The sequence below is a fragment of the Tachysurus fulvidraco genome, chromosome 1 (genome assembly GCF_022655615.1).
Source record: "Tachysurus fulvidraco isolate hzauxx_2018 chromosome 1, HZAU_PFXX_2.0, whole genome shotgun sequence".
In the NCBI taxonomy this organism is placed as follows: domain Eukaryota; kingdom Metazoa; phylum Chordata; class Actinopteri; order Siluriformes; family Bagridae; genus Tachysurus; species Tachysurus fulvidraco.
The window spans coordinates 24,368,546-24,392,832 of record NC_062518.1 but is presented as its reverse complement, the minus strand read 5'-3'; the positions used below and the strand labels follow the sequence as shown (position 1 = coordinate 24,392,832).

Genomic DNA, 24,287 nt, shown 5'->3' with positions numbered 1-24,287 from the left:
CCTTTTCAAGCTTGTAATGTATGCTTATATAAGGTTTCACGACAAACTGTGAAAAAAATGTGTCATTGAATTTTCTGTCAGGTTCAGCTGAGTTGGCCACTTGGAAGACCAGGAAGAACAAGATGTTAGGGATTGGTTCAGTCGATGTAGAGAAAGTGTTTAAAGGAATGATGGCTGCACAAATTAAAATTGCACTTATTTCAATCCAGTACATGATATTCAAGGTTTCACTGATGCTTTTACTGTGGGGTGGGGGCACTGTGTGAAGTTGGGGATGATAAATTAACTTTTTAATTTATAATAATCATTTAGTTATTTATTTATTTTTGTGTATGTATATGTCATGTGTGTTTATATGTAAATCTAAGCTGACATTTTTTTATCCCCCAACTCTCTCTCTCGCTCCTGTGAGTGTTCACAGGAGGTGAAAGCTATCATTCTGTTCTACTTTTAACTTTTCTTGAGAGAGTTACTCTCTTTCAGTTAAGTAAAATGAACAGAGAGTTTTATATTGAAAGTGTGATTTATTAGACAGGTAAGTTAGTCAGGTGAGTAGTAGATCCAGAGCTTCTGTGCAAGCGGCTAGTAGCAGTTAGGCTAAAGGTTCGTTTGCTTACTACAAGCTGACTAACAATGCAGTGGGTTTCTATAAAACATGGTGTGTGTGAATGAGGTTTTCTGCACAGTTCATGAGAACCAACCATCTTTTAGTGGTTTCTTAAAGATGTACTTATTTTAAACTGGTAAAATATTTGGAACTTTTTTATTTGATCCTTTGTGTAACGTATTGTTCATGCGAATCTATTCCATGTATATTACGGTATTTTCTTTCTCCGTTTGTGGAGAGAGCGTTGATTGGAGCAGGGAACAGTGTAATGGAGAGCGAGATCTGAAGCACTCGTCAGTAGTCAAGACTCTGCAGTGAAATGGTTGTCTGTGTCGTTCCTCTTAACAGTAAACTTAACAGTGGCGATGAGGATGGGATCGGATGCCCCAGTACATAGAATGAGCAAGAAAAACTCCAAAGAAAAAACTGTATAGAAGAAGAAAGTGAACTGTTGCGAGTTGAACAAAAGTGCATAAGAGCCAGCTACAGTCACATGCTGAGCTCATTGGAGTAGGGTGACATCTAGAGGACGAAATGATTACAACAGCCACGGAGGTAAAAGCCTGTCTGTTGACATTCACTGTTCGTAATTAACAACAACAGCATGCAGGGATTCACTAAAAACACATGCTGATACACAGTTTCCTATTGTGATTACCCTGTGTATTTAATTGTGCCGTGTTGCCTTGTGCAGCGCGGAATCTACTTTTGTCTTTGTCCTGTCTCTAGTCCGTGTGTTGTTTCATGTTCTTTTGTTATTAAACCCTGTTGATTTGGCTATCCTGCGTTTGGGTCCGCTTCCTTACCCCGCGTCATATGACAGTGTGTGTGTGTGAACAGAGAAACTGTTGTATGTATCCTATACATACAACAATGTACTAGTGAATATATATAGACATCGCAAGATATCACGATTATCACAAATCAGCCCTTGCGCAGACATGAGTGCTGTGGGCTGCTACACATGGTACACTTAATAATAATGATAAATAGATCTAAAAATGCATGCAGCAACCAAACTCTGTCTGCTTCCACCAGTGGTTAAGCAGTTCTTTGACAGCACTGGAGACGTGCTCAGGGGATTTTTTTTTTTTTTTTTTTTACCAGTGCCAGCCCAAAGAGGGACAGTGGCAGAGGTGTCTCTGCTGGAAGATGATGAACCCAAATTGAACTGCTTGCTTCAGGTCCTTCCACAACATTTCTGTGGACTGAAGTCAGGACTTCAGGACACCCATTCAGACCTGATGTCATCCCCTTCATTGAAAATATAGATTAATTATTTTTCAGTTTGCCTACTTTTAGAATTGCTTTAAGAAAATCTGATGATGGTTTGGTTCATATTTATGCAGAAACAGAAAATTCTAAAGGGTTCCAAAACTTTAAAAAGCCGATATATGACACAAAACATGATGTTCACATTAAAAAAATATATATAAAAAAGTGTAAAAAATTTAAATTAAATTAAAATGAATAAAATTAAAAATATGCACTAAAACAAAATTTATAGCGGCAATAACAGAGCATGCTTTAAACCTTAAAACACAATGAGCTTGAAAAAAAGTTTTTTTCTAAGAAACACGTAGGTAAAAAAAAGGTAAAAGAAAAAAAATTTAAATTGTAAAAAAAGGTTCAACAAATTCAACACACTATCTACGTACTTTTGGCCATATACTTTACAAGCAATTGGTCACAACTTTGTAGTACTTGGCCATAAAAAATTACAACTGATCTACTTTTCAGCAACAGTAAATTCTTCAGCCTTACATAATTTTACTTGTTTATAATTTATTTTATTACCTTCATAAGAGAACAAATGTTATTAGATATTCAGATAAACTCACAACTGAAAACAATTTTAGTATCATGCAATTAAAAAAATAAAGAGGAAAAGAATAATCAATTTACTTTCACAAAAAAAAGAATCTAATCAGCATTAAATGTAAATTACAGTTCAGTTTGTCATTAAACAGAAATGAACAATGCTAAGATTTTTCTGATCATACATTTGACATGTAACCATTAAAAGTTTTGTTTTCATATATGAAAACAGCAACAGATCAGCAACAATTCTGAAAAAATGCTGTAAGAATTCCTTAAGAGATTAATTTCAAAGAATGTCATTCTGTTGTCTCCATTGCATGATTACCCTGTCTGCTGATATATTAACTTTTATTCTGTATCTGATTTGTAAAAGCAGGTGATGTTATTGATAATAGCATGAATGATTCAGGGCACAAATCCTACTTATTTATACAAAAGCCATCAATTACATCCTGCAGTACTCGCTAGCCCTTTGTAGAACTGAGCAACAAAGGCTGGATCCTTTTCTTCCAGGCTGGTCAAAAAGACATTCCTTTCCTCTTCAGTCCATGCATCAAACCACTGTGTCCACAGCCTCAACTGACACTCAAAAATGTTCGGAGGAGAGTCCTTTACCTTAAGTGCAGTGGGAGAAACAGAATTTTGAATGTGCAGTTGCAATTATTAAAAATTGCATATTTTTAATTTTGCAGGATTTACAACCCCTTCACAGATGCATTACATTTAAAAGATTAGATATCAATGAGCAAAAGCTTATTCAAATATAAATGTGTATTTACAACAAGAAATCAATAAAATGTGCCATAAAACCGTGTGACATTTAATAAACTGTCATGATGGGCCGGAAGGGAGCCCTCAAATGCAGGACGCCGATGTAAATAATAAACTCTTTAATAAGCTTGACAAAATAATTAGGCAAGTAATTCCATCAATCAGCTCAAGGTGTATGTATGCAGGAATTTGATGGAGGACATTTCTTTTTACAGTTTGCAGTAGTGGCATTTGTTATTTACTTCCAGTTTCTGCAAGTATTTTAACAAAAAAAGACAAACTATCTCTGGATGCATGGTATGTACTGTACAGAGTAATATGGTACGTTCACAATTCTGGAGGCATAGTGGAGGCCAACCACCAAAATTCATTAAATGGGAAAAGAAGGGATTATTCAAAGAAGCCAAGAGTAATTTGAAGGAGCTGGAATATTCAGCTATAATAGAAAAAGCAGATAGGAAAAGTTCACAAGGCAGCTTTATACTAGATGGGCTAGAAATGTATTTGTTTCTCATAATCCTAAACTAAAAAAAATTATAATGGCTGCATTCATCAAAATAAAGATAAATAAACATACATTGTAGCTTTTATATTAAATCAGATCACAAGGTGGTTAACATTCAGAGAACTATTGACCGTCACAGATTAAGTACTTTTTATATTTATAGATTAATTAGGTCAAAATATTTTTTATTTTTTGATGTTTGCATGACCATTTAACATGAATAAATACATATAACAGTGAATAGGACTGGCATTGAGCTTGTATGACATTTCTGACTGATTAATCGAGAAAAAATAAATAAATAATCAAATTCACCTGAAGTTTATTAAGGTGCTCCAATAAGCTGCAAATCTTTCCTGGTACTGCCTTTGAAATCAGGTCTTGAAGAAAACATTCTCTTTGAGGGGGACCCCAGCCAAGGAACCAGCTAACCACACAGTGCTGTTCCTGGAGAGTCACATATGACAGAGGCAATGGACCATCACTCTGATTGAGGGAAGAGATATGTAACTGTTCTCCCATTTTTTGATGCTGAGGACAACCTTGGGCCTCAGATAAAGCTACTTGTGTAGCTGAAATCTGGTGTGACTCGATATTTGTTGTATCACTCTTCATGGAAGGTGACTGTGGAAAGCTCTCTCCTTGCAAGGTATGATGAAACCAGGCCATTCTCTAAGAAAAAAAAAAAAAGAGTATACTATATAAAAACAGATTTATCAAGTTTTTGATCAACTAGTATGGCATGTGAATGGCAGGGTGTTAACTATTTTTGAACTGCCATACCATGATGTTGGTTGATTAATTTGTCACTTGCTTGTTGTTTTGCATACATTATATTACATTAAATTTTATGATGAGCTATATATCAAATGTGAAGTCACTCATGTACACTTCTTACCATTCTCAATGTGTGCTCCGGTGTTGGATCTATTGTATAATGCTACCTTATGAAAAAAAAAACCACGCTTGTTTTTATCCCAGTGCATACTAGAGCTGATGATATTATATTAGAGCTTATTTTTGAGAGCTTTTTCTTGGGGTACAATTTTTCTTTTGCACACCACATTTCAATACCTCAACTGCTGATTTAAATGAAGTGTATATATGTTTGAAAGAACAATGTGTTGACTCCTATTCCGACAATGTTTTGTACAACGTACAGAATGGACACTGGTCGGCACCTTCTTGTATTTTTTTGTCCTGTAGTGTTCTGTATTGTTGGTCTTTTGTCTTGCACTGTCTGACATTGCACTTTATGTGACTAGGACAACTTAATTTCAGTTCTTAGCTCTGTTATTCTATGTAGCACTTTGTTGTTTTACATAGCACCATGGTGCTGGAGGACCTTTGTTTCATTTCACTGTGTACTGCATCAGTTATATTTGGTTGAAATGACAATGAAAGCTTCTTGACTTGATTTTTATTGTCATATTTTACAAAGTGATTTGCAACACACTGTAATTATACGGAAAGACAAAAGTATTTACCTTCTTTGGTGAGGTAAAGATATGTGAAGCTAATAGAGACATACCCTGAGACACTTGCAGCTGTAATTGGCTCTATAAAGTACATGAGCATGTGGCGGCAAGGTGGGGGTGGTAAAAGCATGGCAAAATCCCCGTGGCCAAATCAGAGAACAGCCACAAGCTCATGACCCTCCAAAAGAGACACAACACGCCCAAACCGGCAAAAAACCACCACGGCAACAAACAAAGCGTGCTATTGCTGTGCTCATTCCTGTAAAAACAGCCAGTATGCTTAAAGCATGCTAATTTTGGAGAACTGTCATACAGAAGGAACCAGCCACCATGGACAGGTGGCTTGAAAAATTTAAAGGGCCATCTACCAGTGGGACTGACACAAGACAAGACCACCATACATATGTCATATGAAAAAATTAGGACACTCATGTTTTTTTAAAAAAAAAAAAGATTACAATTATGGGTTTTCTTGTGAGGTAAAAGTAAGGACATCCCCACAATTATTTTTATTTAAAATGTATAAAATTACCTACAGGTTTATCACATCAGGTACAAACTAGATTTGTAAAGTTCGTTGCGACAAACTTTGATGTTGGGTTTGACGAGGCAAGTATTCGCAAAGGCTGGTGCTTTTTGGAGGCGAGTGGACATAAGGGACAGTGTTACTTTTGGAGGCAAGTGGACAGAAAGATAGGATGCCAAAAAATTTGGAGGCAAGTGAAGATAAGCATGTGACGTCATCCGAATACTCCTGAGGGAGTTCCCCTCATTGGGTTGAGTTTTTTGATGTATCACATGCCCATGTTGTGCAAAATTTTTTATTTTCACATGACATCACGAGACGTCACTTGATGTCATCAGAATACACGTGAGGAAGTTCCACTCATTGTTCTGAGTGTTTTGATATGTCACATGTCCATGTTGTAAAAATATTTTTAATTTGCATATTTTGGGGGCGGGGCTGCGGCACAACCGAAAGGCCAGTCGGTACACCAATTTAAAACTTTGTTCAGACTATCAGGCTAAAGGAGCTGGCCGAGTTTGGTGTAGATAGTTCGAAAGCTTGCCGAGTTATAAACCTCCAAAGTTTATAATGGGAGTCTATGGGGAAAAAAAGGCCATTTTGAGACCCGGTACCGGAAGTACCGGTACTCGGATCGCTTAGAAAAGTAATAGCAACAAACTTCAGACCAGCGTCTACAACATATCTGAATCAGTTATAAAGAAGTAGAAAGCCAAACTGGGAAGATTATTTCCCGTGACACAATACGGTGTACACTGCACAGGAATGCCATGCATGGGTGCCATCCACGAAAGAAACCTCTCCAGGCCAGGCACAAAATAGCCCACCTAGAGTTTGCCAAGACCCATGCTGACAAAGATGAAGACTACTGGGACTCTATACTCTGGAGTGATAAGACCAAGATAAATGTTTTTGGAACTGATGGCTTCAAAACTGTATTGCGTTGCAAAGGTGAGGAATACAAAGAAAATGCATGGTGCCTACAGTGAAACACGGTGGTGGCAGTATCCTTATGTGGGGCTGCATGAGTGCTGCTGGTGTGGGGGAGCTGCATTTCATTGCTGGCATCGTGAATTCACAGCTGTACTGCTCTATACTGAAAGAGAAGATGCTACCATCACTCTTGTGCCCTTGGTCGTCGTGCACTTTTCCAACATGACAATGATCCTAAACACACATCTAAGGCCACTGTTGGATTTCTGAAGAAGAACAGGTTAAAAGTGATTCAGTGGCCAGGTATGTCTCCTGATCTGAACCCAATTGAACACCTACGAGGAATTCTAAAGAGTAAAGTTGAGCATCACTCTCCATCCATCATCCAATTTCTAAGAGGTCATTCTTGAAAAATGGAAAAAGATGGATGTTGCAAAATGTCACCAGCTTGCCCATTCCATGCCTAGAAGACTTGGTGCTGTCCTTAACAATCATGGAGGCCATACAAAGTACTAGATGTAGTCTACTTGTTGTGGGGTGTACTCATTTTTGCATCACCCTAATTGGAGTTAAACTGAAAAATGTGTATTTTTAAATAAATGTTTAACTTTCGTGTTATAAGTTAAACAGATGTTATATTAAACAGTCTTGTCAATATTTTGGACAATTGTTTTGTGTTCATTGAGATATTGTTTAAAATGTTAATTTTTAAAGGGGTGTACTGATTTACGCTGGGCATTATATGGGTGTGTGTGTGTGTGTGTGTGTGTGTATATATATATATTGTGTAGATTTTCTACTCCTTGCTTCCCTGCAGCACAACGTGTACCTATATATCACATTTACATTTACGGCATTTAGCAGACACCCTTATCCAGAGTGACTTACAACTGAGCAACTAAGGGTTAAGGGCCTTGCTCAGGGGCCCAGCAGTGGCAGCTTGGTGGACCTGGGGTATATATATATATATAAAATATATAGGAAACCCCATATTTGGGGTTTCCTGTTTCTGATGGGACCGTTTTTTGACTTCTCCCAAGTTTTGGGAGTAAAGTAAATTATGAGTGCTGAAGTTGGGAACATTGGAAGAGGGACTATTTTTGAAATGCACTACACATCCTATATAAGATCAGGTTAAGAGATAGGAAGGCATATCGTATATCATATACTCACCTCTGTGTGTGTATGACAAAGGTCTTTCTGTAGAGAATAAAAGCAACTTGCTGTTTTAATTTGAACCTTGATCTCCTTTACATATTTTACCTAATTTACCACCACAATTCTTTGGCACCCCAGATGGGACCTCACTCTTAAGCAGCTGGAGAAATCTGGATGGGTATAGTATAGAACACCTTTTCTTACAAATTTACCGGAAACTTTCTACGGGAACTTAATCTTGGAACTCTGAATTTTGGAAATATTCCAAATTGGAAACTTTATTGGAATTTATGGGAATTTAGAGTAATTTATGGGAATTATTTGGAAATATAGGGAAATTTGTATAAACTATATCATATACAAAGATAAATAAACATTTTGTTTGGTCATAAGCAGACATGCATGCAAGGTAATACAAATTTTAAAAATTATGTCTAAATGCCAGTTTATTCCTATAAATTCCTGTTAATTCCCATATATTCCCATTAATTCCCATGGAAAGTTTCTAGCAACCCTATTCCACAATAACTGGATGAGGACTTGTAGCCCCCTTGCAGCTTGTCACTGCAGCTTGTTTCAGTGACACTGAAACACATGCAAGAAGCAGAATTAGTGCTGTTCCAGCAGCCTTTGACAATAACATTCTACATATACGGCATCTGTGATTCGAGGGGCGTTCCTAATGAGTTCAAAATAGGGCTGGGCGATAAAACAATAACGATATGTATCACGATAGACACGTGATCGATAGCGATATAAAATATGCTCGATAAGATGTTCGATATTTTTTATTTTTTTGTCGGAAGAAAACAGAAGTTGCGAAGCAAGTTTGGTTGCATTAACAAAGGCGCTCACTCTCTGGTAACTTAACAACTTGGGGAGTGATACTCTAACAGCCAATCATGTAACAGGATCACGTTTGGTTGCACCATATCGTTGTCTCGTGCTGGTGCTGGATTCCTCTTCAGTAACCGGTGACTGATAAGCAGAAAATGAGCACCGCAGCGAGCGAGGAAAGTGTAAATAAAAGAGGAAAAGTCAGCTCGCCAGTATGGCAGTTGTTTGGATATTACAACTAGGGCTGAAACGATTCCTCAAGTAACTCAATTACAAAAATTGTTTGAGGCAAATTCCTCTGCCTCGAAGCCTCTTTTAATTCATTTTAAAGCTCACGTCATGTTCTTGTGCAATTAATTTGTGTGTGCGCGTGCATGGAGTTAGCGGTCTTTTGATTTAAGGGCACGTGCCGGCTGCAAAATGGAAGAGCAATGTCAATGAGCAAAGAGAAGAAACAAACAGGAGAAAACGACGGAAAATGTCCAAGTTTTGGGACACTTTCAGAGCATCTGTTTTCAGCAACAGGAAACATTTATTCAAAGCGCAGGGCAAGCCTAAATTCTGAGCATGTTGATACCTTTTTTTGTTGCAATCACATGCTCCTTTAAAGACTTTTAAAGAACAAACGTTGAGAGAGAGAGAGCGCGAGAGAGAGCGAGAGAGTTTTATATTCTGATTAATATATATGTATATGCTTAAAGCACTCGGTGTGAAACCACGTATGGCCTCTAGGGCCAAGTTCCTGTCCATGTTTCTTGCCTCTTAAATACCGCAAAGCAGTCCAAATTAGACAGTAAATGTTTGTTATGGCTGATCTGTAGTCTTTGAATCTTTTAGTTATGAAAGTTAAGTTGCAGGACTTAAAGGCAGTATTTTTGTATTATTATTACTAATTTTAATTAGCAATTTAATTAATTTAATTAATTTTATTTTATTACTAATTTTAATGTATGTCTTAGTTTTAATACTTTAAAAAAGTAATTTGAAAATAATTTATTTTTTTGTTTTTGCATCTCAGAAAAGGGTTTGTTTAAAACCCAGAATGTATGACTTAAATGTCACTTAAATGACTCTTAAATTCTTCTCAGTCAACTTTGTCATTGTTCACAGTACAAGTACAGACAGAGAAACAATGGGTATCTAAATGTTTATTTTTGATAGAAAATATTGTTATATGCATTGCATACTATGCATTTAAAAAATAAAAGTTCATTTTTCTAAAAAAGGAAACCAATTAGTTATTCATTTTAAGAGACCCATCTTATTTTCTCTTGTATGTTTAAATAACAAGCAAATAATAATTATTAAGCAAATAATAAAAATAATTAAGTATAATTATTATGCAAATAAATAAATAAGTATAAATAAATGCAAATAATTAAGCAAATAATAATAATATTTAATTAAGCAAAAATATATTTTATCCAAATACTCGATTAATCGATGAAATTTTATTAATCGATGAAATTTTTGGTAGAATACGCGATTACTAAAATATTCCATAGCTACAGCCCTAATAAGTCTACAAAAATATACTTGAATAGTTCAACTTCAAGTATGATTAGAGTAAGAATAAATTGAGTTACTTTTTCATATTTCTGCAGGTTTTATATTTTAAACAATGTTACTATAGTCTATCAGGTTTGTTTTTCAATTACAGATGTATCTCAGTCTACCTCAGTTTTATTTATGTTTACAAAACACTGCACATATTTTAAAACACTTTACAGCTACAGGTAAACAGTTAGTGAACTTCCTAGCACTAAACTCTCATGTTTATATTTATCACTTTGCACTATTTTATTACACTTTATTAAGCATTTTTTTTTACATTTTATTTATTTACATTTTATGCACCTTAAATGTTAAGAGATAATTGTTAAGTGTTCATTGTGACTTTAGACTTATGTTTACATTTTATTTATTTGAGTTTTCCTGGTTGTTGACATTTCTGTCTTAATAACTGAGGGGATTATGATAAGAGGAAGGTTAAGCTTAAAATAAAAATGATTAAATGTAATATATTTTTCTCCTGGTCCTTATTTTAAATGGGTCATAAAAAGGTTCAATATACATCGATATTGACCGATATGAAACACTGATATCGTGATACAGTTTTCGGCCATATCACCCAGCCCTAGTTCAAAGCGAGAAATCAAATTGCCATGGGATTCGAGTCATCCGTCTTCTGGTGAGTCACCATTAATAAGAACGTGGACTGGATCAACTACATATACCACAATTAGCAAAGCTGTACCTTCATCCAAAATAAGACTGCCCCCTATGACTCAGTAACCAGATCCCTTCACTGGCTTACAACATTAATTAATGAACTTTGCTTTGTATTCTGCTCCTTGGCTTTCAGATGTGCTGTGCAACTTGATGCAGATCTTGATTCTTACCGAACACTCCTTGCCAAGTTCTCCTCAGATGTGACTTCTGCCAAGACTTCCTCCTACAAGGAAAAGCTTGAAGCTTCGGCACATGACCCTTGGAAATTCCACATCATCATCTCTTCTCTGCTCAACCCCCCGGCTCCTCCTCCTTCATCCTCCCTGACTGCAGAAGACTTTGCTTCTCTCTACCAGGAGAAGATTGAAGAAATCTGCCAGACCTTCACTTCAGCCCCGACTGCACTTACATCTCAGAGTATGGATTCCCCTACACCTTCATTGTCACATTTCTCAACTGTAGCAGCACAAGAGATTTTACAACTCATCCAGTCCTGCAATCTTACAACCTGCCAATTAGATCCACTCCCTTCCAGTATGCTCCAGACCATCTCACAAGACCTTCTGCCCTTCATTACCACCATCATCAATAGATCCATAGAATCTGGTCTGGTACCAACAACTTTCAAGAGAGCAAGGGTTATTCCCATCCTAAAGAAACCTGCTCTGGATCCATCAGACATCAGTAACTACAGACCGGTATCACTTCTCTCGTTTCTTTCAAAAATTCTTGAACACATTGTCTATAATCAACTGTCTGTTTATCTCTCACAGAACAACCTCCAAGATCCCAACCAGTCTGGCTTTAAAGCAGCTCATTCCACAGAGAAAGCCCTTTTGGATGTCTCTGAGAAAGTACATGCTGCTAGATCAGCCAAACTGTCATCCGTCCTTATCCTCCATGACCTTTCAGCAGCGTTTGATATGGTCAACCACAAGACTCCACCCTCAGAAGTCTTGAGATTTGCGGATCAGCTTGGGAATGGTTCGCTTCCTACCTAGAAGGACGCTCATATCAGGTAACATGGAGGGGAGTGACATCTGCTCCACGCAGACTCTGCACTGGCGTCCCACAGGGCTCAGTACTTGGTCCTCTTCTTTTCTCCCTGTATACTCACTCTCTTGGTGAAGTTATTTCCTCACATGGGTTCTCTTACCACTGCTATGCTGATGATACACAACTTATGTTCTCTTTCCCACCCTCAGATAACACAGCTTCTGATCGGATCTCAGCATGTCTGGCAGAAATTTCATCATGGATGACTGCTCATCAGTTAAAGCTCAATCCTAGCAAAACTGAACTGCTGTCCTTCCCAGGTGATTCATCCCCAGGTCATGATCTTGCTATATCCTTGGACAATGATCTGATCTCCCCTTCAGCCACAGCTTGTAACCTTGGGATAACCATGGACAATCAACTGTCCTTTTCCTCTCATGTTGCTATTGTGACTCACTCATGTCAGTTTCTTCTCTACAACATTAGAAGGATTCGGCCATTTTTGTCCACACAGGCTGCTCAGGTACTTGTTCAGTCTCATCATTTCTAGACTGGATTACTGCAACGCACTGATAGCAGGTCTACCTATGAACGCAATCCATCCTCTGCAAATGATCCAAAATGCAGCTGCCCGGCTTGTTTTCAACCTGCCAAAGTTCTCGCATATCACCCCGCTGCTGCGATCCCTCCACTGGCTTCCGGTAGCTGCACGCATCAGATTCAAAACACTGATGCTGGCATACAAAGCCAAAAATGGACCAGCTCCCTCTTACCTAAAAGCCCTCACCATGTGATAACCCCATGCGGCTTCTCTGATTGAACTCATAGGGGCCCTCAACCAGAACACACACACACACACACACACAACACAATGAGACATTCCTTTAACTAATAAAACAAGTAGATAAGGTACTCTAAGGTTCTCATTCTTATAACCCTTTTTGTAATATGTTTCATCTTTTAAGGCTTGCGTGACTTAAAATTATTTGCTCCTTAATTTCCTGACAAGGGTGTATTTTATTCATGTGTCAGAAAACAACATTGTATTTAACATCAGTTACACTCTAATTACTGATCATGGCATGTTAATGTATACCTGTTCTAATGCTGTATGCCCCCTGTAAGGTCTGATGCCAGAATGTATACGAAGCGTTTTCTTTTTACTTCCCTAATGAAAGTGCATTTTGTTTTATGTTTCATTTTTGTTTCTTTGCCTTTATAAGAAAACAATATCGTATTAACATCAGTTACCCTTCGATTACTGATCTGTGTATGTAATGTACCGCTGCCTTTATACCGTCATTACCCTTCATGTTTGGTAGGGGTGCGAGAAAAAAATCGATTCACCAAACTATCGAGATTCTTTTTAAAACGATTTTGAGATCGATTTGTTTGGCTCAGAATCGATATATATTAAATTTTTTTACTTTTCCAGAGAGGTGGCGGGAAGACGTTATCGCTTTTATTCCAACAGAGGGCGAAATTTTGTTTTTTATTTTGTTGTTGTCTGTATTAGACGACGTCGTATCCGTTTTAAGCTGGCGCGAGAAAGCTGCATGGCAGAGGCAGGGGAGCAAACCTCTTTGAGAATTGTTTCTGCACCTTCACATTTTAAATCACAAGTGTGGAAACACTTTGCATTTTACACACTGGCAGGAAGAGCTGCACTGGACATGACTAAAACGGTATGCAAACTCTGCCATACAGTGATAGCATATTTTTTATAGCGAATTTGATAGCGAATTTCAGGCTGAACGCCAAACAACCTGCAGCGTCTCAACAAACTCTGGATGTGACATTGAGTAAATTACCATGCACTTCGGAGAAGGCAAAACGCATCACAGAGTCGATTGCTCTTTTTATCTGCAAAGACATTCAACCTTATAGCGTTGTGGAAAATGCAGGTTTTCGAAATATGATCCATACTTTGGAGCGGAGGTACGTTATTCCATCGAGGAAGCTTTTCGCAGACACAGTCGTGCCTAAAATCTATGACGAGGTTGCGTCAGAAGTAAAAAAACGTTTAAGCAAAGCTCAACGAGTCGCATCGCGAGCTACAGAGTCCTATGTAACCCTGACAGCCCGTAAACAAATAAATCTTTATATAAATCTATTTCAATTTTAAATAAATTGTTCCGGAGCTTTTTTATTTATTGTTATTTATTGGAACAGTTTAACAGCACTTATTTTATTTCAGAGAGTATTGTTTTTAGTCAATTTGTTGCACATTTAAATATTATATTCAAGTTTTTGGTACTTGAAAGTTTTATGGTTCAAGGTTCTTTATGCACTATGTATGTATATGCTCCTGAAATAAAAATTCAGAAAGATGTGATGCATTGTTTTTGTTAATATAACTCATATACAGTCTCTTTAAGGGTATGATCAAGTATTTGCCATTGTCTAATCTTTATTAAGCAAACAAAAATCACAATTTAAACAATGAATCGCAATAGCTACAGAATCGCAATATGTATTGAATCGGCACATAAGTATCGGGATAGTATTGAATCGCCAGATTAGTAAATCGTCCCAGCCCTAATGTTTGGTATCCAAATGACCACAAAATTATCGGTTACTCGTTTTTCAAACAATGGTGTATTTTATTTGAGCACGAAGGGTGCCATACCGTCTTAATACGCCTTGGATAAAACTTTAAAGTCATCTAAAAGTTTGATAGCTAAACCACGCCCACAGACACCTGAAACAAAGGGAGTTTTTTCCCCTCCAAAACCTTGGCCATAGTATTGGTCATCTCCCCAAAGATGGGTGGAGTTTGCGACCTTTAAATTGTCACAAACACCACTAATCCATGGTCAGACTTTCGGAACAGCTTGGAGACAACTCCATCTTCCTTCATAGAACTTCCAGCAAGCTTCACTTCCAAGAACGACAACTGCTCTGATCTTCAGGAGAACTTGGAAGAACGTCTGACCCGGCTCTAACTGACTCTTCAGAAATTTCTCTGTTGCATCCGGACTCTCAGGTGTTTAAATATGGCCTTCTATTTTTTAATTTATTTAGAAGCATTATGATATTACAATGTATTTATAATATAATAAATAATTAGATAAAAAGATGTGTTAATTTTTTTCTATACAGTAATACCTCGAGTTACGAGTTTAATTCATTCCGTGACCTTGCTCGTATCTCAAATTGCTCATATCTCAAACCAATTTTCCCCATTTAAATTAATTGAAATCCCATTAATCCGTTCCAGCTCGCAAAATTCCACTCCAGTTGTTTTGTTTGTGTTTTGAATATGAAAAATGTACAGGACCTGTATTTATAAATGACAAATATTGTATAAAACATACAGTAATAAAAGAGAATGTTAAAAAAATAAACTGGTTTTACTTTATGGAAGATGTGCACAGAGGTTGAGGGAGGAGTAAACAGGCGGAGGAGTTAGGTCTTTTGTCTCGTACGTACACTTACACTTTCGTTCACTTACTCGCTACTGTACACTCTTAATGCTACTTTACGCTTAAATGGAACTTAACTAAACTTCACTAAAATTAACAAACTTAACTGAAATTCTCTTAACTTAACTGAACTTAATTGCTACAATTTCTGTTTTCTTTACATTGATTTTGCTTAATTTTCTTCATCGCTTTTCTCTTCACTTATTTTTGCCTTTTTTGTCACTCTTTCCTCACTAACATCTGCCGGTCGTTATAAATATCTGTCCAGCCAGCATATCAGATGCGGTGCAGTTGCACAAGTTCAAATTTTTTAACGGATCCAACACTCAAAATGGATCCGAAAATTAAGGATCCGCAGATGGTCGGCACCTCACGCAGCGCCTTTGCGACTCTCCATAGATAATTAATGACTTCTGTTTTATCGGCTGTCGTTTGTCCTGTGCAGTGGAAGGGCGGCTTTAATCGAGTGAGCCGTGGGAAGCTGAGGCAGGGGAAACAGAGCACACGTGGTTATTGGGGATCTTTGTTTCGGCAGCGGAGGCTCGGATGCTCGTATCTCAAAAATTTGCTCGTATCTCACAGCAAAAATTTGGTCAAATCACAGCTCGTACCTCAAAAAATTTGTGTGTCAAAGCACTCGTATCTCGAGGCATCATTGTACTTCTGTAAAGTTGCTTTAAGACAATGTCAGGTGTTTAAAAGCTTTATACAAATAAACTGAACTGTATTCTGCTAGGCCAGGTTACACTTGCTTTTGAAAATTAAACATCAGCTTCTCATGCTTGTGACAGGCCTATCTATGTCTTCATAGAGCTCACTTTGTGCAGAATGATGATATCATGCTAGTAGGCTTGAGATAAGCCATTGGTTTCAGTAATGTGCTGCATAGAAAGACTAGTTCTCTGCATAGATCAATTAAGCAACCATTGATGAACATATTATAAAGTCAACTGACTGTATCTGAGTGCTAACAGTGTCAAACACAGTCAACAGCAGAACTCTGCTAACAAATTAGTATAATATATAGATTACGCCAGTAAAGATTCTGAACGAACAGTGTACAATGTTTCATAAAACAAAGTTACTATAAATCTGTATGTGTGTTAGCTATAATGAAATACTAAATTATATATATATTATATTTCATTGTTATAAACAGAACTGTTTATTTTCATTATTAAATAATTATTTTTATTCAAAACTGTCATTTTTTTTACTTCCCTATTTGCATGAATAAATTGTGTAGCTTGACTAAGTTTTAATACTTACAATACATTCATTTTAATGAATGTATTAATGAATACATGAAGGAACAAACAAACAAACAAACAGACAAATAAACAAACAGACAGACAAATAAGTAGACAAAACAACGACGCCCAAACAGTACGAGAGGGAAAGGCGAAGCTATTAACACTGCTAACGCTTTTACAGAAGACCTTTTATTTACATGTTATTTTGGATATGTGGCACGCAGCTGCTTGTAAAAAGTAAATGAAATAAAACTTACATGCAAAAGATGCTGAACAAAAAAAGTCCATTCTGTTTCTCTGTCAGGTAGGTAAACTTTCTGTAATCCTCATAACCTCTCAAAAAAACTAAAACAAAACAAACAAACAAAAAAACAATTCACGAAATATGTAATATCTGTTCAGGAATAAAGCTTAACTCTACGTCATATAAACTGAACTAAGGGAAACTTCTTCTTCTGGACTAATTGACGGATTGCAAACCAACTTAAAGGTGCATTTCCGCCACCTACTGGACTGGAGTGTGGACAGAAGGGGACTCGAAAAAGACCCTGAGTATTTACACCGTCTGTCGGTTATTTGATTAAAAAACTCTGATGTATTCCGAAGCGAATTTTCTAGTGTCATATTTTCTTTTCTTATTTTCATGTCTTTGCAGCAGGTGCACACTCTAGTGGAGTTTTATCCTATCCAGTGGGGCAGTGGTGGGGCAGTGGTGGGGCAGTGGTGGGGCAGTGGTGGGGCAGTGGTGGGGCAATGGTGGGGCAATGGTGATTCTGAGCAGGTGTTGTCAGTGAACTGGGGCTTCCCTGTCACCATCTCAGGGCCCCCATTTTGAGAGCCACTCTCCTAGACTACTTGCTCTGAGCAGATGTTATCAGTGAACAGGCTGTAAAACTGTTGGCTAAGTTACAGACACTCATGAAAAACTGATGCTGATTATCTGGGAAACATCTCTAACAGCAGTCAAAATGTCATTGTTTGTGTCAAACAAGTTGTGAATTTGTTGTAACATTAAAACATGACTTACTCTGTGCTCAAAGTGATGCTCACAGCTCCAGTGGATTCCTGTGGGTGAACGAGGGTGATGTGGGTGAACGATTCCAGGATATGCTTTTTTTCATTGGTTGTTGCGTTAAAGCTTACACAGATACAATAGTGCTATTTTCTGATTGGCTTTTGTGTAGCCTCCTTTTTTGATTGGCTGATAAGTGTCAGGCTTGACTAAGAACTCGAGGGGAGACGTGCTTGATTCCTGCCCGGTACATTTTGGGTGCTGCGGCATATTAAACATATTATAAATAGTAAGTTTTTCTGCGTGAGAAATACAATGTGTGGTGGGAGTGTGTGACAAAAGACCGAAATGAGTGACTTGAGAGCTCAGACAAGGCATTCATGTGGTGCACATGGCATTTTTTTGACAGAGGGAATAACTCTTAAAGGAGCTACACCATATTCCACTTGTTACAACAAGTATTTGATTGATAATATATTGTCTACATGCTTCCCTTCGAAAAACATCAGAAGGCATGGGATAACTTTCCAGTGTTATGCTGACGACACCCAGTTACATATCAAAACCAGATGAAATATCTAAATTGTCTAGGTCAGGGGTGTCAAACTACACCACAAATTTGGCCCGCGGTGTAATTATATTTGGCTCGCTAGATGATATCAAATGTGCATTACAGCTGGCTAGCCACATGCTCTGCTAATACTACAAATCCCAGAATGCCTTGCCACTGTATTGACACATAGTCACGAACAGCAAGCGCTCCTCATTCTCTGTTGACAGTCGTTAACAACCATGTTACAGTCACATCGGGCAAGTTAATTCCACCCTCCACAAAAATGGCCAAACGAAAGATGGTCAATAGGAGCTTTCAAGACAGGTGGGAGGCAGATTATCTGTTCACGAATATAAAGGACAGACCTGTTTGTCTTGTGTGCTAACAGAGCTAACGTGTCTGTAACAAAAGAATATAACATAAGACACTATGAAACGAAACATTATGAGAAGTATAAGGACCTGGACGTAAAGCAGAAGCTCCAGAAGGTGGAAGAGATGAAAAAAAGTCTGGTTTCCCGGCAGACTATGTTCATGAAAGCAAAAGCAAAAAGTGACACTGCTGTAAAGGCTGTAAAGCTTTATTGTGGCAGCAGAGACTGCAAAATCTGCCCGGCCCTTTAATGAGGGAGAGTTTGTCAAAAAGTGTATGGTCAAAGTTTGCGACATGAACACCACTGATGTGTCTTTTATTTTAAATTTAATTTCTTATGTGTTTGTAATATCAAGCTCTGGTTGTTCCAAATCCTGTGTTTAAGCAAAACTAAAGTCTGTTTCCATATGAAAAAGGTTGAACATTACATATGAGTTGCATAATTTTTCAATAAATATTCAGTTTGGCCCGTGACTTTATCTCAGTTTTATATTTTGGCCCACTGTGAATATGAGTTTGACACCTCTGGTCTAGGTTGACAGAGTGCATTAAAATATAAACATATTATTAAATTCTGTGAATTTAGCCCTGTGAGGACTTTGAAGAGAACAACCTCTTAACCAATACATAAATAACATTCTACATATGCTGTTTCTCCATAATTCAGCATTTGAAGGCTTCAGTGAGGAGGAGTTGATGTTGAATAATGAACTCAGATGATTAGCTATGAGTTGCTCAGGAGCTTCTGGTTACATAATTCTGACTGAATGTATATGACTTTAGAAAGGACATTGTTTATAATCATACTGTCCAATGTTTATAATAATTTAGGATCACACTCTCTGTTGTCACCCAAGTGAGGATAGGTTCTGTTTTGAGCCTGGCTCATATCCTTATAACATCTAAAGGGAGTCACCTCAGGCTTGCTCATTTGGGGAAAATATGGATAAATAAATATACATTTAAATATAACTCTAATATTAATCTTAAACTTTCTTTTTTTTATTTCTTATAAAAAAAATTATAAAATTATATAAAATTCTGTAAAAGTGCTTTAAACAATGTCCATTGTTAACAAATACAATTAATTATACAAATAAAATTAATTGCTTTTAAAAAGTGCTTAATGAAGCTTCAAAACTCAAATATTTTGTTTCAAATCATTGATTCTGAGCGTGTATCAAATTGGGCAAGTCACGTGATTTCAGCAAAGTGATTTCAGTAAAGACTTGGTTTCGAAACGTTTAAAAACTCTGATGACTGCCACTTGGGGGGGTAATTCAAAGTAAAGCCGCTTCACTAAGGTTTTCAGTGATTTGGGTCAGTTTTATTATGAATGTTAATGAAAATGGATTGTGTCAACTTTGTTGTGCTGATCCATTATCAGCACATTATTATTATTATTATTATTATTATTATTATTATTATTATTATTATTATTATTATTATTATTATTATTATGCATAATTTGGCATATGAAGTATATTATAATGAGTGAAGTAAAAAGACCAAGGTCAGTTTTTTCGAACATTTAGACAATTAATAAAAAAATTTGTGAAATGTATGCTCTGTTATCTACATTGCTAAATGGAGTGCAGTGAAGTGTGAAACATCACCCCAGCCATCAACCTTAACTGCAACCACTTCAGAAGGAGGACAAGGAGATGGAGAACCTCTGGACCATGAGAAAAGCAAGAAACAAAAGGTCCACAGTGTTACCTCAGATGCAACAGTTGAAGTATAGAAATACACAAACATACCTTACATTACCAGAACAAGTGATCCACTGGAGTTTTGAGAAAAATATCAAACTTTCTTCCCTCATCACTTTCAACTTGCCAAAAAATATCTGTCAATATATAGCTACATCTTTGCCATGCAAACCCTCTAAAATTCATTCGTTCGTTCATTCATTCATTCATTCATTCATTCATTTTCTACCGCTTATCTGAACTACTCTCAGGTCACAAGGAGCCTTTGCCTATCTCAGGCGTCATCGGGCATCAAGGCAGGATACACCCTGGACAGAGTGCCAACCCATCACACTCTTATTCACTCACACACACTCATTCACATACATAAGTTCTCTTTCACACACAAGGCTTGAAACAACATGCAAAAAAGCACCCTATCTTATCATCCAAGAGGTCTTATCTCTGTATCCCTTAGTCATAACAGTACACCTTCACTTTGCATTTGTTTTATATGCAGCTTTCCTGACAAACACAAGAGTAATTAAATAGGAGAGTGATAGTAACTGCATGTAAATTGTTTTCACAAAAAAAAACTAAAACACTAATATTTAATATTATTTAGGGATTTGCAAATTGTACACTGTTTGAAGACATTTGCAATTGTTTTGTTAAAGGTGTCATATTTGGGCCTAGAACTCATTTCCTTTACACTATTATGGTAACACTGAATCATTTTGCAAAGCAATTAATTCAACTGATTTGAGGCTTCGAAATGCTCAGTTTTTCCAATCACTAGTACCAGAAGGATTCTACAGCATATACTGAGAGGTGATCTGTTGCTCTTTTTTGACTGCTACCTCGTAACAAGGGATGACAAAAGGATATCCGAACCATAGCAAAGTAAATGGTTCTCCTCCTTCTTCTACTTTGCAGACCTGCTTCATATTGCCACCAACTACTGAACTGGAGCTACCCTGAACAAGTTTATGGTTATCCAATTTGGGCCCTAGAAAATACGCTCCAATGCACCAATGCATGTGTAGACACCAATGCTGTTCACACCTGACATCAATATGGGTTCTAGGCAATCCAGAAGTTCTCTAAACTCTGAACAGTGCTCACCCCTGGCTCTACAGTACATGTGCATAAATCCCCTTTGTCCTACATTTCACATGAATAAGTGATCTAAAAGCAAGAGCACATATATCGTCATTTGTGAGCAAAAAACTGTATTTAAAAAGATGTAGTGGCCGATTCAAGCAGGTGTGTTACTGTGTACTATATTGTCCATAGCAACAGCAAAACTGTGAACAAATGATTTTCTTAACTTGTGATTAGGATAATTACTGTAAATTTACTTGCTAATTAAGATTTGGGCACTGAAACATTTGAAAAGGTGTGAGTGTGGAAGAGAATACTGCCATAGAATTTTCTGATACACATGCATGTCTTTTTTTTACAAATACAAATTCAACAGACACTATATAGACACTCATTTTCTTCTGTGAACGGATGCATGAAACACACCAGGACTGTAGTTTCTATAGGGATCGGGGTAATTCTCCCAATAATCAGAACTACCACCAAATACTGATATTACGATCAAGTAATTTTTTTGTGCCCTTAGTTGTGTCCCGAATTAATTGTGTTTGTCAAAATAAATAAGATCAAAATACTAAAATCCCCCATTTGTTACCGATAGGTAACTATTACCTAGCATTTGAAGAAAAGCAATGCATCGCTGTTCAGATATAATAAATAACTCAGAATACTATGGTGTAATTTATGGTAATATGGTGTAATCTAGCTAATAACATTCCACATTCTACTTTATTACAGTTTAGCTATGACTCTAAATATAACAAGTTAAAACCAATCTTGTGCTATATTAGCTAAACGTTGTTTTTATTGTCCCCAACAACAGCAAGGTTGTTCACACTGGAGGGCACATCATCTCGTCTTCTGTTGACAGACGGCACAGTCTTAGTTTATATTACTCTGTTGTCAAGTAGCTGAATGTTCAGAGGTGATGTAAAGTTTCAAAGAAATCATCACATGCAGTGTGAACGTCCTTAAATCGCTGCTAGGTGACTCGATCCCCTACGCTTCCATTATTTCCATAATGGAAAAGTGTCTACACTAAGAAAACTACAATTGAAAGAAATTTAAAAAAGTTTTCAGATATTCCTCTGCCTGCACTATTGTGAAATGTTAAAATCTCACAATAGAAACCCAATCAGACTAGCTTTATCGCCAGTAGACAGGGGACCGACAATGTTCGAAGAGCTCTAAATCTCCAAATAGTGGCTCAGAAAAGGAATACCCCATCAATGCTTCTCAGCTTGGATGCTGTGAAGGCTTTTGATCGGGTGGACTGGGGTTTCCTACAACAGGCATTGAGGCACATGGGCTTCAGTGAGATGTTTATATGATGGGTCCAAACTTTCTATAAGAATCCAAAGTCACGAGTAAGGGTCAATGGGCACTGCTCAAGTTTTTTCCCATTGGGACGCGGTTCTAGGCAGGGTGAGGTTCTTTCACCCTCTCTATTTGCTTTGAGTATAGAACCGTTAGCTGAACTGATTAGATCCAACCCTCTTATACAAGGAATAAGAGATGAATCCAATGTTCAACATAAATTGTCACTTTTCGCTGATGACATTTTATTATTTCTGGAAAACCCTATTACTTCTGTCCCAGCTTTGCTTCACTGTCTTAAGGAATACAGTATGGTATCAGGTTATAAAATTAATATAAACAAATCCGAAGCCTTAATGATTGTGGGGACTTGGCCATTGCAGCTGGATAATCTTTTTTCATTTAGACACTCCAAGCAGGGGTTTAGATATCTTGGAGTAATTCTTACCCCCAGGTCTAAGCAGTTGTTTTCATCTAATTATGATAAATTGTTAAAGGAAATCAGATCTGATTTAAACAGATGGGATGTACTACCGCTTTCTCTTTTGGGTAGAATTGAATGTATAAGAATGAAAACAAGATTATTATTTCTATTCCAAAACCTACTTGTTGTTATACCACAATCTATTTTTAAATCTTTAGAGAAACTATTGTCAAAATTTATATGGCAGAACAAAAGACCAAGAGTGCGCCTAAAAATTTGAATGTCGTCTAAGGAAAATGGGGGCTTAAATCTACCAAACTTCAAGTTGTATTATTGGGCTGCCCAAATAAAAGCTGTGGTGGCATGGATCATCCAGGATCCGGAGTCACAATGGGTGGAGGAATACTCAGTGCTGGGAATCTCTCTCTCTCAGCTCCCATTTCTCAACCTGCAGTCTCAGAAAAAAATTTAAATTTCGAATTTATGGGTTAAACACACTTTAAAGATTTGGAATAAAGTCCAAAAGCTGCTGAAGGGAAAGACTGCTTTATCTCGAGCTATGACCATTGATAGAAATATTGAGTTCCTCCCATCCTTGTCAGACAGTAGCGGTCTCCTCACAGTGAATCAATTGTTTGATGGGAATGTATTTAAATCCTTTGCCCAACTAAGAGCGAAATTTAAGTTACCCTCAAGTGATCTATATAAATATTTTCAAATAAGGAGCTATGTCACAAAACATAACGATTGGGAACTGATAAGAATTAAGCCTACAAATATAGAGAAACATTTTATTAATTTGATTGAAAATGGTGGTGTAATGAAAAAACAATTGTCCTTGTACAAAAAATTGTTGATTGACATGTCAGATAATACACAACATATAAAACAACAATGGCAAATGGAAATGAATGTTACCTTGGATGACGATGTTTGGGTTAATATTTGTCTGGATGTCATAATGGTGTGGGCAGTCAGATTTGAAGGGAATTTGAGTGGAAGACGAAAATCAAATCTTTCCTCACCAAGAATAGTATGAGTGACAAATGTTGGAGGAAATGTGGATTGGTCGGTGATCAACTCATATCTTTTGGGACTGCCCCATTGCTTTTGGAGGGACATTAAGGGCATTGCTTTTGGAGGGACATTAAGGGCATTGTGGACAATCTACTAAGAGTGAACATATCTTTTGACTCCCAAACCTTTTTATTGGACATCTTTCCAGACAACCTTTCACAAGATCAAGCATTTCTTCTCCGTCTCTTTTTAATG

At 37.1% G+C, this 24,287-nt stretch overlaps 1 protein-coding gene across 1 annotated transcript; it reads right to left on the bottom strand.

Moving 5' to 3' along the window:
• Nucleotides 1-2,090: 2,090 nt before the first annotated feature.
• Nucleotides 2,091-17,012, bottom strand: c1h14orf119 (chromosome 1 C14orf119 homolog). The gene is made up of 3 exons (XM_027179700.2): nucleotides 16,800-17,012; nucleotides 4,020-4,376; nucleotides 2,091-3,043 (listed from the first exon to the last, which is right to left on the bottom strand). The coding sequence occupies exons 2-3, from the start codon at nucleotides 4,371-4,373 to the stop codon at nucleotides 2,870-2,872; spliced, it is 528 nt and encodes a 175-aa protein (XP_027035501.1). The 5' UTR covers nucleotides 4,374-4,376; nucleotides 16,800-17,012; the 3' UTR covers nucleotides 2,091-2,869.
• Nucleotides 17,013-24,287: the final 7,275 nt, after the last annotated feature.